This window comes from Labrus mixtus, chromosome 18 (assembly GCF_963584025.1).
Source record: "Labrus mixtus chromosome 18, fLabMix1.1, whole genome shotgun sequence".
Lineage (NCBI taxonomy): Eukaryota > Metazoa > Chordata > Actinopteri > Labriformes > Labridae > Labrus > Labrus mixtus.
In genome coordinates, this window is record NC_083629.1 from 16,638,420 (window position 1) to 16,652,328 (window position 13,909).

Consider the following 13,909-nt stretch of genomic DNA (forward strand, 5'->3'; position numbering starts at 1 on the left):
ATATTTAAGGTATTTAAGATTTAAATACCTTAATTTTTTGGCTGAGAGTAGTCTTATGTGTGTCTGCTTTTTTGAGTGTCTCTGAACCGTCTCTCTGCAGTTTCCCAATCAACTCAGGCATTAGACAGTCTGTTAGAAAGTTCTTGTGAGAAAGTGCCTCCTGCAGGTTGGCATGCAACTTTGCACCTTCCTCTAATGTTGCCTAAGACGGAGGAAGAAGGACAACAATGTTAATGTCTGAAGTCGAAAAAAAAACAATCTGGGATTTTCTTGAGTGTGCACAAATAGACCACTGATGAAAGCTCCCCCACATTTAAATGTGACACTTCACAAATCCCTTAACTCATTAAGCCTTTTTTAACGCTTGGCAAAATGGTTAAAACGTCAAAAGACACACCTGTGCAGAAGAACTGGACTGTGATGGTTTGCTTTGGTTCCATTCCTGCAGGTCGTGTAGGCAGTCCATCAGACAGCGAGCTGTGTTAGTAGAGCAGGTACCCTGGTGCTCAATCAGCCTGGACTTTAGACTGTAGACATAATTCATTCATATTTAACACTTTTCAAAATAAGGGCATGCATTAAACTTTAAAAGATAAATAATACAAATACTTTTGCATAAAACTGTATGAAAAATGAACAACTGCAAGCACAAAAAAATTATAGTAATATTCACAGTAGGGTATAAAGATGATGTTGGTCATACTGCATAATGTGTGAGGTTTTGCGTGATGTAATCTTTTGATGTTCTATGTCATCGATGGAGAGCAGCGTGACTTACTAGGGCATTTATATTTTTAATAAGAATAACTGAAAGCTAATTTGTTTCTTTGAGGGATACCAGCTGATAATTCATCATCTTGAATCAGTTCAATTACGCCATATACAGTTCAAAAAGCCCCAGTGGCGGAGTAGTGAGCTGTTTCTGCATGCCATATGAGTGAGTTAGGTATGCGTCAGATAACCTCTTTACTGTGTACTTTCTTAAGTGAAAACATGAATCCATCATATGGTGGTGAAAAACATTAGTTCTGACTGTCTTAAGACTAAGGCACCAGATTCAGAGCTTTAATGAATAACACAGTATTTTACTGTCCATCTATAAATGGAGTAGCGTTACAACACAAAGAAAACTAGATCAGTGGTAAAATGTGGCACCTGTCACGCTGCTGGCATAAGGACTCCACCCCAGTGGTAATCTCTGCTGACAGCTCATCAGCTGCGGGGGTAGCTTTCACTTCCTTATCAAGGTCATGAACCTTCACACCCAAATCTTCTAGGGACTTCTCGCAGTTCTAGAGGAAAAGAATCATCACAAAAGTAACATTTACAAGTCTGCTACAGTAAAAATCACACTAGTTTCTGCCACATTTATGTTGTGCGCTATAAACTTCAACATTCACTTACTGCACATAGCCTTTTTCTCAAGTTAATTTGTTGGGAGTGGCTTAGTCAAGTGAGCCTAAACATTCAGTTTGAATAAATGATCAGTAATAACCTTGAGGCTGTTCCAGTGCTGTTGCAGCTGAGTGATGTTGTTCTGTGGTTCGCTGTAACTGAGGGCCTGGTCCAGAGAGCGGAGCTCCCACTGCAGGGCCGCAGCTCTCTCCTTCAACCCAAGAGCCCTCTTGGCTGCCTGACCATCCAGCTCAGCGAGACGAGTCTCACAGGCCACCAGGCGCTCCCTCACCTCCTTCTCTGAGGCGGTGCAGAGGTCATGTAGATGGCCGACCTCCAGGGTCAGAGCAGCCCTACCTCCTGGGGTGCAGAGGTTAAGCAGACTGTCTCTGGCAGAGTCCAGGTCCTTCATCTCTCTTTTCTCCCTGTCCACTGTTTGGAGCAGTGCCTTGCATCAGAGGGGAGAAAGTGTTAAACCAAAGTATATGACTTGAGAAAGAAGTTTTCTAAGACTTCTTTAAGTTCCAAAAGCTTAAAACATTACAAAAGTCAAATATTTCAGGGCATTGGTTGGCTCTGAAATATCTATGTATTGGGGTTAATCAACAAGGTACTGTCCAATCTCTTTGTTACAACAAAATGTATTCTAACCTTCAGATTGTTGACAGCACTGTGCAGGCCCTGTCTGTCTGCAGGAGGAGCCTCCAGGGCTTTGACGTGCTCCCTCAGCCAGTCCTGAGCTGCTTCATGCTGCTCCACCAGCTGCGTGAACTGCCTCTCCGTCTGGATGCCCTGCTCGCGGTCAGCTACTACATCCTGGAAGGTTACACAGCAATTTTAAATTCACTAAGTAACTTGGCTGTTAGCAATGAACTTGAAATGTGTATGCAGAAAAACCACACCTTGTTTCATGATATAAAATTACAGTTTTATAAAGATATGCCGAGTCATCAATAAATATGTGCTCTATAACAAAGTGTAAAAGATGCCACTTGTATTTTCTACTGAATATTGAACAAGGACTGATGTTTTAATTATTCCTCAGATTTAACAAAGTTATGTCATATTCAGAAATATTCTCAAAGTGCAACAAACAAACTAAGGTCAAGAAAAAACAAATACATATTGATGTAGTAAGGGGACAATAAAGTGTAACTCTTTGTATCCTATCAACTCCTGTATTTCTTTAGGATTACTTTGTATTATTTCATTACAGTGTTGAACTCACAGTTAGCTCTTTCAGCATGACAGGAATGGAGTCCTCTTTGGCTGCCAATGAGGGATCTGACAGACCAGGGTCCTTGGTGATCTCAAACAGCTCTGCAGACTTCAGGGCAACACAGAGAAGATGCATCACATCTTCTGGTTTCAACTCATGACAATCATCTCAATTGTTTTGAATCACACTCGCTCAGTTTAAAAATCTCTGAAAACAAATGGTTGAAAACGCTTATCCTGTGTCTCGTTGTTACCTGTTTGCGGAGGCCTGAGAGGACGGGGACCAAAGCTGAACTCTGGTCCAGCAGGGTTCTGGCCTGTTCCATAGTCTGCCTCCTCTCTCCCAGGCCAGGCCACGGGAACACACGAGGCATGCTGGACGTCTGCTTCTGAAGATCTGTCAGGCGAGCCTCAGCCTTACTGCGCTGGTTTTCACAGGACACCAAACGATCCACAACACCCTTCAACTGTCTGATGGGGATTAAAAACAATCGAGAACAGTAAGAAAACAAATCCGAAACCATTCCGCTTTCATTTGTCCATCAAATTTAAATGCTCAGACTGTAAAGAGACACATTTCACATTACATTACATTTTTTTGGTTCAACACTCTCCAATGTGTTTGCAACTAACTGAAGCCTTCTTAAAGTAAGACTATAACATGGACTTTGTTCTGCCCTTAGTGCTTTTGCATTTCAATGCACTCAATTCTCATTATTATTTCTGTCATTGGTTGCTGATTAAAGGAGCAATATGTAACTCTGACACGGGGCGTTTAAAATGGGTACTGCTGAAAACATTGTATAGCTGTCTCAGACCGGCTCTTCGTACCTTTGTGTGTCCTCAGCAGCCTGCATGACCGTCCTCCATTGCTGCTCAGTGTCTTTGATCTTCTGCTGTACCTCCTTCTTCTTGTCTCCCTCCAGATCTTTTTGCTCACACAGACTCTGCACACGTCTTTTCAGCTCCGTCACTTGAGAGTCACCATCAGACTTGGAGCTCAAGATGACCTAAAGACACAATCATGCAGTTTTATATCAGACATATTTAGCTTTATAAAACAGCTGCAATGTACCCACTGACCAGATGTAACATTTTCCTCACAAAGGAAAAAGTAATATTAGTTGAAAATACATAGTGAATTCTTACCTGTGCTTTATTCAATCTGTCCTCTAACTGGGCTCGGTTGCCCTGAGTACCACTCCCTAGGGACTTGGCCTGTTTCTGCAGTTCTTCAACCCAGGATTTGGTGCTTTCTGCCTGGGTACCAAAGGCCTCCAGCTCCCTGGAAAGCGAGTACTGGACCTCAGCTTTCTTCAGAGTGCTCTCAGCCGACTGCAGGACCGTCTTCCACTGCTCTTCTGACTGTTTCACTGTCTGCTGAGCCTCTCGCCTTGTGTTCTCCTCCAGGTCCTCCTGGTCGGACAAACTCTGACTTAGCCTCCTCAGCTCACTCAGCTTGGAGTCTCCCTCAGGCTTGGAGCTCAGAATAGTCTGAGGATTAAAAATAGATGATCAACAGCAAATACTCATCATTTAGCAAACACTGACAGAATATCAATCAAAAAGACAACAAGAAAAACACATTTTTGCACAGGTTAAAAAGGCATGCATAAAAAACGTTAAATATTAGAGATGTAAAAGCAGCATGTGTACTAGTTACACATTAAAAACCTTTGGCTCGATATGATTTTGCAAAGCCTTTTAATTCTTCAAACGGACCTGTGCAGTGATGATGGTCTTCTCTGGATCCGTCTGACTGTCCACAGAGTCCAGGCTCTTCCTCTTGTTTTCCAGCCAAGCTCTGGTCTTCTCCTTCAGGGCTTCATATTCCTTCAGCTGGCCCTCCACAGCACACTGCCTCTCAGCCTGATCCAGGGCTTGTTTGGCATTTTGCAGGACTCTGGTCCACTGCTCTTCAGCGCCCTGTACTTTTTGTCGCACCTCTTGTTTTTTGTTTTCCCCCAGGTCTTGAGCACACACACTCTGACCTCGTCTCTTGAGCTCCTGGAGCTTAGAGTCTCCTGCGGGCTTGGAGCTTATGATGGCCTGTAGAAGAAGATGCAGATGTCATGGTCATGTCATTTTGGCATGTGAGGACTTCATGAAAAACAATGATGATAGGAGTACTGAGACTGAACCAAATGTGACCCAAAAAAGAGGTACAATAAAAAGAGTGCATGTTACTTTATCTGTCCATGTATCTTGACCATTGCTCACCTGAGCTGCGTGCAGTTTGTCCTCAGCTTTGGTTTGGCTGTTCAGTGAGTCCACTTGTTGTTGGAAGTCTGTAAGCCATCTGCCAGTATCCTGCTGACTGGTATCAAATTCTCTCAGCTGAAGAGGAAAGATAATGACTTAATGAGGCGGCTCAAAATGAACCCAAAGACTGCCCTGAAACAGGAATGTCGAGGACAAATGTTTGAACCTTTTTTTATACACTTCCACTGTGTCAGTGTGTAATAATATTTATTTTATATAAGATATATTCCAAGTTCTATGCTATTGCTATGCGATTAATACATGAGAAGGTTCTTAGTCACAAAAGCCATTTCACTAATTTCAGTTATAAATTATGATTTAGAAGATTTGAGAACTGAAAACTGAAAGTTGCTGTTTTGTTGCACAGGTAATATATAAAATATGACAAACTTTTTCAGTGGATACATTTCAATGGTAGCTAAAGATTTGCATGATATTTCACAGTTTCCTCTCTTACCTCCGACTTCACCTTCTCAGCCTTCTTGGTGATGTCAGCTCCTGCAGCATCTTCAACTTGTTTCGCGGCCTGCAGGACCGTCCTCCATTGCTCCTCTGTGTCTTTGACCGTCTGCTGAATGTGTTTTTTCCGACCCTGGTCTGCATCCTGATGGTTACAAAGACTCTGGCCTCGCCTCCTTAGGTTGTTCACCTTACAGTCACCGTCAGGTTTGCAGCTCAAGATGCTCTGCAAACATCACACAACATAAATTGTAAACTGGGAGCTGATCCATTTAAACTGTATACGTTTGACACAAGGAATGAAGGGGTGGGTGTGTGGGACTATGATGTGTATCAGAAAACTACAAATTAGTTGATGAAAGTTAAATTAAACTCAGCTTTGCTGACGTTTTTACCACTGCAAAATGAGAGGTTTACTGTCAGGCTGGTGGTCAAGGAAAGTCTTAAAAAAATAGCATTTCTGTTATGAGACTAAAAAAAAGAACTTTTTCACTCCAGCTGCGTCCTGCTTACTCTTAAGTAAGGCTTGGAGCAGTTAGATTAGCTTGAGAACGTTGATGTTTAGCTAACTAATGCTCTGGTTTTTTGTGCTAAATGATGTTTAGCATGCTAATGTTCTTATATTGTGCTAATCATGATGCAAATTAAGTTTGTTTAAGGTACTACTGTTAACTATGCTAATATCTATATTTAACATGCTACTGTTCATGTTAATTACGCTAAAGTTATGTTTAGGGTACTCTTAATGTAAATAATGCCAAAATTGAGGTTTATCATGCTATTGTTTGGTTAATTATGCTAATGTTTTTTGTTAAGCATGCTACTATTCATGTTTAATATGCATATTTACATCTAGCATTTTTATTGCTAATTATGCGTGTATTCATGTTTAGCATGCTACTGTGTTTATTTTTGTAAGTGTTTAGACTTATGCTGCATTCATGTGGTGTGGGACACATCAGACAAATGACCAACAAATTCCAAAACTGGGGCCATCCAAAGAGCACATCTGTTTAGCATGATGCCTTTAATATTTAGCTAAATTTTAGGATTCCAAAACTTATAGAGCTGTTCAGCTTTTACTTAAAGACGGTTCAATTCAAAACACTTTCACACGTATTTCTACAGATTCTTACATCATTATTTTTAAAGCTACCCTGGCAAATTTCAGAAAGCTAATCCTTCTAGAGTAAATTAGCTTCAAACAGACCTGAGCTGTGCGTGTCCTCTCTTCAGCTGGTGTGTGACTGCCCGCAGACTGCAGCTTCTGTTGTTTGTCTCTGATCCACGACAGAGTGTTTTTACTCTGAGAGTCAAAGTCGTCAGAAAGACCTCGCAGCTCCGCCTGTCTGGCGGCCTGAAGAACATTTCTCCACTGCTGCTCAGCATCTTTTACCAAATGATGAACTTCTGGTTTTCTGCTCTCCTCCAGATGCTCACTCAGACTTTCCCCTTGTTTCTTCAGGTCGAGCAGCTTGGAGTCTCCTTCGGGTTTTGAGGTCATAATAGCCTTAAGATGAGGACACAAATATGATTCAATTATTAACTAAAGAAATGAAAACAGTAACAGTTTTTTCTGACTGAACTCACCTGTGCGACCTTTAACTTTTCTTCAAACGGCATATGACTACCGAGGGACAACAGCTTCTGCTTTGGCTCTTTGATCCAGGACTGGACACTTTCACATTGTGATTTGAAAGCGTCAAAGTCCCTTTGGGCAGCAACTTCAGTCCCAGTCTTGTCGAGAGCATCCTGAGCAGCATGCAGGACTTTCTTCCACTGCTCCTCTGTGTTCCTGATGGCGTCCTGAACCTCTGGCCTCCTGCTCTCGTCCAATCCCTGGCTGTCACACAGAATCTGGCATTGTTGCTTCAGATCCCGGAGCTTTGCATCTCCATCAGGCTTGGAGTTTAGAGCAGCCTGAAGACAATAAGTATGTTTTTTAGGAGTTCATCTTTACCTCCAACAAAAGCATTCCATGCTAGCCTTAACAAACAGATCATTTTACACTTACTTGTGCAATCGGAAGCTTTTCTTCTACTTTCATGCAACCACCGATCGACTTCAGGTTCTGCTCTTGGTCTTTAATCCACGTCTGAACTTCTTCAGTCTTGGCTTTGAAAGTGTCAAAGTCCTTCTCTAACACAGCTTGTGTTTCTGCCTTGTCGACAGCCTGCTCAGCTGTCTGCAGAGCACTCCTCCACTGCTCCTCTGTTTCTCTGACGGATTGCTGAATGTCTTGTTTCCTGTCCTCCTCCAGGTCCTCACTCTCACACAGACTTTGGCTTTGTTTCCTCAGGTAGTTCACTTTACAGTCGCCCTCAGGTTTGGAGCTCAGGATGGCCTAGTCACAAAAGTGGGAAAATAATGAAACTGGCGATGTGACTTCAAGCGGTACAAATATAATTTACGCTGTTGATCCAACGGTTTTTCCACACTGAAGTATTTAAGCAGATCTTGAATGGTTTTCAATAGAATTTGGTATTCATAATCAATTATCCCCAGACGAAGAATCCTATAAAAATAACTTTGATTATCCCTGACTGTTTCTGTAGCTGCAGGTTAGCTGCAGGTGAGCTGTGTTTAGCCTAGGCCCTCTGGAAGGGCTTGTGCGGCTCAGGCTATCTCATGACATAAGCCTATGTAACAGCTCCAAACTATATTGCATTTTTGTTTGCATGTTTTTTTTGTTCTTTAATTGAGTTTAGCTTTTCTATACAGTCAAGATCAGTGAAATAAGACAAAAATGCAAATGTAAACAAATATAGTTCTTATAAGTTCTGAAGAGAAGTACATTTTTCTCATTTCCATTACTCTGAATTTGTGTCAAAAAGCTTAGCTTTCAAACTCCTTTTCACCGACCTGGGCTTTGTTCTTCAGATCCTCCTTCTTGGTGTCTTTGCTAGGGGAGGTGAGGGGCTGCAGCAGGTCAGCTATCCAGGTCTTTGTGCTTTTAGCCTGAGTACTAAACTTGCCATATTCTCCCTCCAGCGCGCTCTGGCTGTCCACCTGCTTCTGCAGCCTGGCCTTCAGGTTTCTGTAGCGTTGTAACAAGTTGTCCCCGTCCTTCAGGAGGCTTTCAGCTCTGACGCATTGTTTACGTAATGCAGCTAGACAATCTCTGAGTGAGTCGGCTCTACCACTGTCAGAGGGGGAAGCAGAACGATGCATATGTTCACGACAGGCCATTTAAAGGGTTTTGCTTAAGACATAATGGCTGTATCACAAAAAGCTCTTGAAACAGACAGATGGTAGTGCAACACAATATGGGAGATAGGTGAGATTGTTCTGTACAATTGTTGTTTTGGAAGTTTATCTTGTTTTCTATATTAAGCCCACCAACATCACGGTCATTCTAAGTAATCAAAAAGACTTTAAAAACCACAACTTGCCTTGTTGAGCCACAAAAAAGGCCTAATTTTAATGATAAAAAGATTTCTGCATTTTGCATATTTAATTCCTTACTCAAATTATACATATATATAACTGCATGCAGGTTTTTTTGTATTCATAATTATGAGCTATATAATTACATTTCCAGTAGACAAACCTGTTGAATAATGGCATTTGTCTTATCTGTTAAATCAATGGAACATGATTTCCTTTCGCGATACCATGTATAAATAACTTAATTGTTGCTGGGGCATATGTGTGATATGCTCACTTCAGTGCATTTATATTATTGCACACTCATGTAAATGAATGTTAGAGCTTGACTAATTCCAGTTCTACGTGTTTGCACATTGAAGATCACCTCTCATCCTCGAGCTCTTTGAGGAGAACTTTAGCTTTGTCTGATCCCACAGACTGTTTTTCCTTTTTCTGCAGCCAATCCCGGAAGGTATCATGTTGCTTCTGCAGACTACAAAACAAAAGAAAAAAAAAAGTTATGTCAATATGTTTTCCTCTCTTTGATATTTCTCTTAAAGGAGGTCAGAATTAGAAATATAAAACATGTTTTTACATAACATCTGGTACATTCAACGAAGCAGAATTGCATTAATTACATTTTTTTGACCGGGTGTTGAGAAAACCAAAGAGGTGAGTACCTGCTCAGGTCGCTGAGGAGTGACTCCATTTGTGTCTGCCTGTTGAGGCAGTGCGTTCTGAACGTTCCCACCTCCTCCTGCTGCTCCTTCAGCCAGTCGCTGAACTCAGAGATTTGCTGGGGAGGAACCTTCCGACTGCCTCTCTCCAACTGATCTTTCAGCTGTTCCAGACGTTTCTCTGCATCCTTTGCTTTTAAGAAACACTGACGGACAAGAGAGAAACTATAAGGATCCAACCATCAGCCAACAATCTACGGCAGCTTTCTACCAAGGAACTTTTCCATCAACTTACAGCGAGTCTTTGCAAGGATGTTTCAATGTCTGTTTTGCTCTCAGGGTTCTCAAAGCACTCGTTGACAGACATCTGCAAGTCCTGGAACCATCCAATGAATGACTGCTTTTCATCTGGAGAAAAAGATTTTAAAATATGACCACATTAGTGAGAAAAACTTAACCAGTGAATGATATATCAGGGGTTTGTTTCTGTTTGTATTTGGAGAGAATCAGCATTCACCTTTGATGACCTTGAGCATGCCTTTGTCCCTCTCTTCTCTCTTCAGGTGGATCATGTCTTTGGTTCTGGAGATGGCCTCCCTGAGCCGGCTGCAGTCCACAGACAGAGACTCCAGCACCTGAGGACTGGCCACGCTGGAAACAAGGACGACCTCCTTCATCACAGCCTCGGACTGCTCCTCCTGAGAGTCCAGTTCATGACTCAGATCCTGGTGGGGACAAGACGGCAACTTTATTTACTCAGTGGTAGAATCAGAGAACGGTGCTCAAAGTTCAAACTCCCAAACCAGAAACGTATCTGATAGGTCATGACATCTGGAATGAAATAAGACCAGAACTTTGTGTTTATTCCAATTCAAATGTTTGTTTTTTTGCTTCTTAGTGAGACATTTTTCGTCATTTCTTTCTCAGACTATCTTTGTCTGAAAAAAAAAAAAGTTCTGTTTGTGCATTAAGCCATAAAGGGTTGAAATATTGAAGAATATTTCAATTTCCATTTCTAGATTTCTTAATGACATTCTTTTTTTTTTGTTTACAGTTATTTGTATCAACCTCAGGGCCTGGTTGTTCAAAATTAATCAAACAACATGAAAGCCATCAGGTAATATTAAACCTTTAAATCAGGTGGTTTAAAATAAAAAACAAATGATTATGCAACCGTTTAAGATCAGATAATCAAATCCTGGTCTTGACCCGGATAAAACCTCCAGTTTGTGTTGTTCAAACTTTTGAATAGGAGTATGAACAAACTATTAGGGCTGGATTCTGACTGGATTACAGAGAAAATAAATATAAATTGTTAAACTGAACAACATATTTGGAAAGCAGTAGATATTTTTTTTACTTTTTAAGAGACATTATTATTATTGCACCAGAATGCTGTTTTGCTTTTGTGACAAAGTATATAAAGTTTACATGAGGGTTCACCAAAGAGCATCAATTTTAACATAAAATATCTAATTAAAAGCAGCTCGCAGGATATTTCAGTTGGTGTGGTTTTGGCGCCCCCTGTGGACAGAGTATGTAATGTGAAGTCAAGTATAAAAAACACTGGTGATCTGGATTTGTTAAACCTTCAAACTATGTATCTAAATGAGATTGATCCAATTTAGTTTCTCTTCAACGCGTGAAGTCAACTAAACAAAGCATTAAATCAAATTGAGGACATACAGCACGGATCTTCCAAGTTTGGCCAATCAGCCGTCTCTACTAGAGCTACACATTTTTAGAACTCCATCCAGACTAAAACCAGAGAGTGCTGAAGCTCTGCTGAAGATGAAATCATGTCTCAAATTAACTCAATCATGTCCTCAACACACATAAACACATGAACTCTGTTTGATCATGTTGTAGTGTATCGATGTGTTACTATGGTGTTGTTAATGTGTTGCTTTGGAGATATAGGATGTTGTGGTACAGCTGCTTTTGTAGTTTAGTTTTTAAAGTGAAGTGCTCTTAGCCGATTACTGTTTTAATATCAGTGGTTGTGTAATGTTGTGTAGTTGATGTGTTGTCTCTGTCTCCTGCCCAGGGACTACAGATGTAAATTAGCTCATCATAGCTAACTCTGGTACAGCTAATAGGCTGTACACTGTCCCAGTCAAAAGAAACAAATTGAACAGCTGTGTACCTGTATCTCTTTTTCGTCCTTTGGTTGTGAAGCGTCAAGATTACCCAGAGAACACTGGATGCTCTCCACAGCCACCTGACACTCCTCCATCTTCTCAGCCAGGTGCGTCTTCACAGCGACCAGCTCCTCGAAGACGTCCGTGCAGTCAGTAAACAGCTCCTTCACCTGCTGCATCCTCTTCCTCAGCTGGGTTTCCATCACCTTATTGAAAGATTGTCAAAAGGAAATGGACAAGTCAATAAATCTCGAAGCCATACATGGGTAAAAGCATTGAAGGGCTGCTACGTTATAAAAATAACTAATAGATGAATTATTGTTTTTTTTTTGGTCACCTGCAGCTCCAGCGGTGCCTCCTGACCCTGTAGCATCTCCTGGATCTCTGCAGACTTCTTGTGGAAAAGCTCTATGTTCTCCTCGTTGCCATTTATCTCGTCCTATGAAGACATCAAGTTCAAGTGTGTCACGACAGTATTTGACGTTTCTGAGCAAACCGGTTTTAAAAAAGTTGAGGTTGCCCAATCTCACATTGAAGCACTAAAAACACAATTTTATCCGGGAGTCTTACCCTCATGGCGAGCACTTGCTGTTCATTGTGGAAGGGGTGGCTCTCAGCAAAGAGCGCCAGTTTAGCCCCCGCCCAGCCATCTACCTCTCCCCCCACCATCAGCTGCTTCTCCCACAGCTCCAGCCCCACCCGGAGGTTATCGATGTAGGCATCTGTCTTCTCTGTCACCTGCAAGGGCACCAAAAGTCAACAATGTTAAGTCAAGTAGAGCTTAAGACAGAAGCTTTACAATCAAATCAGAACGACTTCTACACCTTTGAGGTTGGTATTTAAACATTTCACTCAGAAAGATCTCAGTTGATGGAGCAATATCCTATATTTAAAATGCTACATTAACAAACGTTATAAAGCATTTTCTAAACTGTGTCTTTATTTGGACTCCCTTTACTTACAGGTTAACTACTATAACTTAAATTGAATATGTTGAATCAAAGTACATTGTTTTTTTTGTTCATTTCTATATAAATAAGAACCATGCAAAGATGCTTACGTCCAGCCAGTTGTCCATGAGTGTGTCAGCCTCTGCTTCAAAGGAAGCCTGGCTGCAGTCTGGGAACTTCTTCATTTGGTTCTGCAGCTGTCTGCAAGCTCCCCTCATCTCCTCCATAGGCGCCCCAAGACCAGCAAGCTCCTCCTTTATGTCACCAACCTGTGAACATTCACATGTGGCTTCATCACTTTAATTCCGCGTGTGTCGTAGTATACTGAAGACCATTTTTGACTCAGAAGAAACCGTTTTCAATAGAATCATACTGTTCTTGACTAACCTTGGTTATACTTCTCTGCAGGTTGTCCTTCCCCATGTAGGAAGCCTGATCGCTGATGGCTTGCTCTGCTCTCTGCATGGTGTTGCTCAGGTGACTGCGGCAGCTCTGGAACCTTTTCAGATTTTCCAGCAGTAGGTTGTACTGCTTCTTGCTGCCAAAGGGAGAAAATAGCAGAAATGGTTTTAATCTATGCTACCTTACTGCTAAAAACAAAAATAGACTACAAACTGATATCACCATTTCAACAAAGCTAAATGAAACCACAGTGATAACTGATTGAGGTCAGCTTGATAGCTAGCTTTTAATACAATCTGTTCAGGTTAAAGGTTACAGTTAAGCTGTAAATGTAGCTCAACTTCAGCAACCTTATTACACTGAGGTTGAGAGTCACTTACTCCTAACAGTTTAACTAATTTGTAAACGATTTGTTTAGAAACTCGTGCTGAACATGCTTCTCCTGTTGAACCTACCCATCAATAAAAGCTCTTTGAGTCTCCTTCCACTGGCTCTCCAGGTCCTGAAAGAGGTCTTCCCCTCCTCCTTCTTTCTCTTGAAGTTCACGGAGGGTCTGCAGCTCCTTGTGCAGGCTCTGCACCTGACTCTCACAATCAGACAAGGCACGTAGCCTGAAACATGCAAGATTGTCGTTAGATCATTTGAGGAAATCAATTATTTTGAATAGCGCATGTACAAGTCTTCAGATGTGTCTTCACTCTGCATTGTTGTGTTAGTACGCAGTACGCCCACTCCGATTGACAGACCCTTGAGTGAAAAAGTTGTCATCAAAAACCCAAAAGCAAACGGGCAAAGAAATGAACGGGGTAAAAAGGCGTTTAAGTTGGCTGCCTACTTGGAAAAAATGACAAAAACATCTAGAATTTAATGAGCTGTTGTCGTTGGATGCTTTTCAGAGGATGTTGAAGGACTTGGAGGCGGATACATCTGGCTGTACATGATCTCCTTCACATATATTTATGATTGTACGCAATCTTGTTGTTAAATATTGTTTGTGTTAATTGAGCTGCTGCCTGTCTTGGTCAGGAAATTTCTT

At 41.4% G+C, this 13,909-nt stretch overlaps 1 protein-coding gene across 1 annotated transcript in view; it reads right to left on the reverse strand.

Moving 5' to 3' along the window:
• The window catches only part of syne2b (spectrin repeat containing, nuclear envelope 2b), a 136,866-nt gene that overhangs the window by 88,423 nt on the left and 34,534 nt on the right, over nt 1-13,909 (reverse strand). The window contains exons 31-56 of the mRNA XM_061063570.1: nt 13,329-13,484; nt 12,859-13,009; nt 12,582-12,740; nt 12,092-12,259; nt 11,859-11,960; nt 11,527-11,727; nt 9,898-10,105; nt 9,676-9,788; nt 9,384-9,586; nt 9,089-9,196; nt 8,197-8,476; nt 7,349-7,678; nt 6,925-7,254; nt 6,545-6,844; nt 5,333-5,560; nt 4,834-4,950; nt 4,336-4,662; nt 3,763-4,107; nt 3,445-3,623; nt 2,868-3,084; nt 2,624-2,722; nt 2,047-2,211; nt 1,496-1,843; nt 1,156-1,292; nt 398-527; nt 29-202 (exon numbers count right to left, since the gene is read on the reverse strand). Coding sequence (XP_060919553.1) covers nt 29-202; nt 398-527; nt 1,156-1,292; nt 1,496-1,843; nt 2,047-2,211; nt 2,624-2,722; nt 2,868-3,084; nt 3,445-3,623; nt 3,763-4,107; nt 4,336-4,662; nt 4,834-4,950; nt 5,333-5,560; nt 6,545-6,844; nt 6,925-7,254; nt 7,349-7,678; nt 8,197-8,476; nt 9,089-9,196; nt 9,384-9,586; nt 9,676-9,788; nt 9,898-10,105; nt 11,527-11,727; nt 11,859-11,960; nt 12,092-12,259; nt 12,582-12,740; nt 12,859-13,009; nt 13,329-13,484 — 5,275 coding nt within the window. The remainder of the gene's footprint in view (nt 1-28; nt 203-397; nt 528-1,155; nt 1,293-1,495; nt 1,844-2,046; nt 2,212-2,623; nt 2,723-2,867; nt 3,085-3,444; nt 3,624-3,762; nt 4,108-4,335; nt 4,663-4,833; nt 4,951-5,332; nt 5,561-6,544; nt 6,845-6,924; nt 7,255-7,348; nt 7,679-8,196; nt 8,477-9,088; nt 9,197-9,383; nt 9,587-9,675; nt 9,789-9,897; nt 10,106-11,526; nt 11,728-11,858; nt 11,961-12,091; nt 12,260-12,581; nt 12,741-12,858; nt 13,010-13,328; nt 13,485-13,909) is intronic.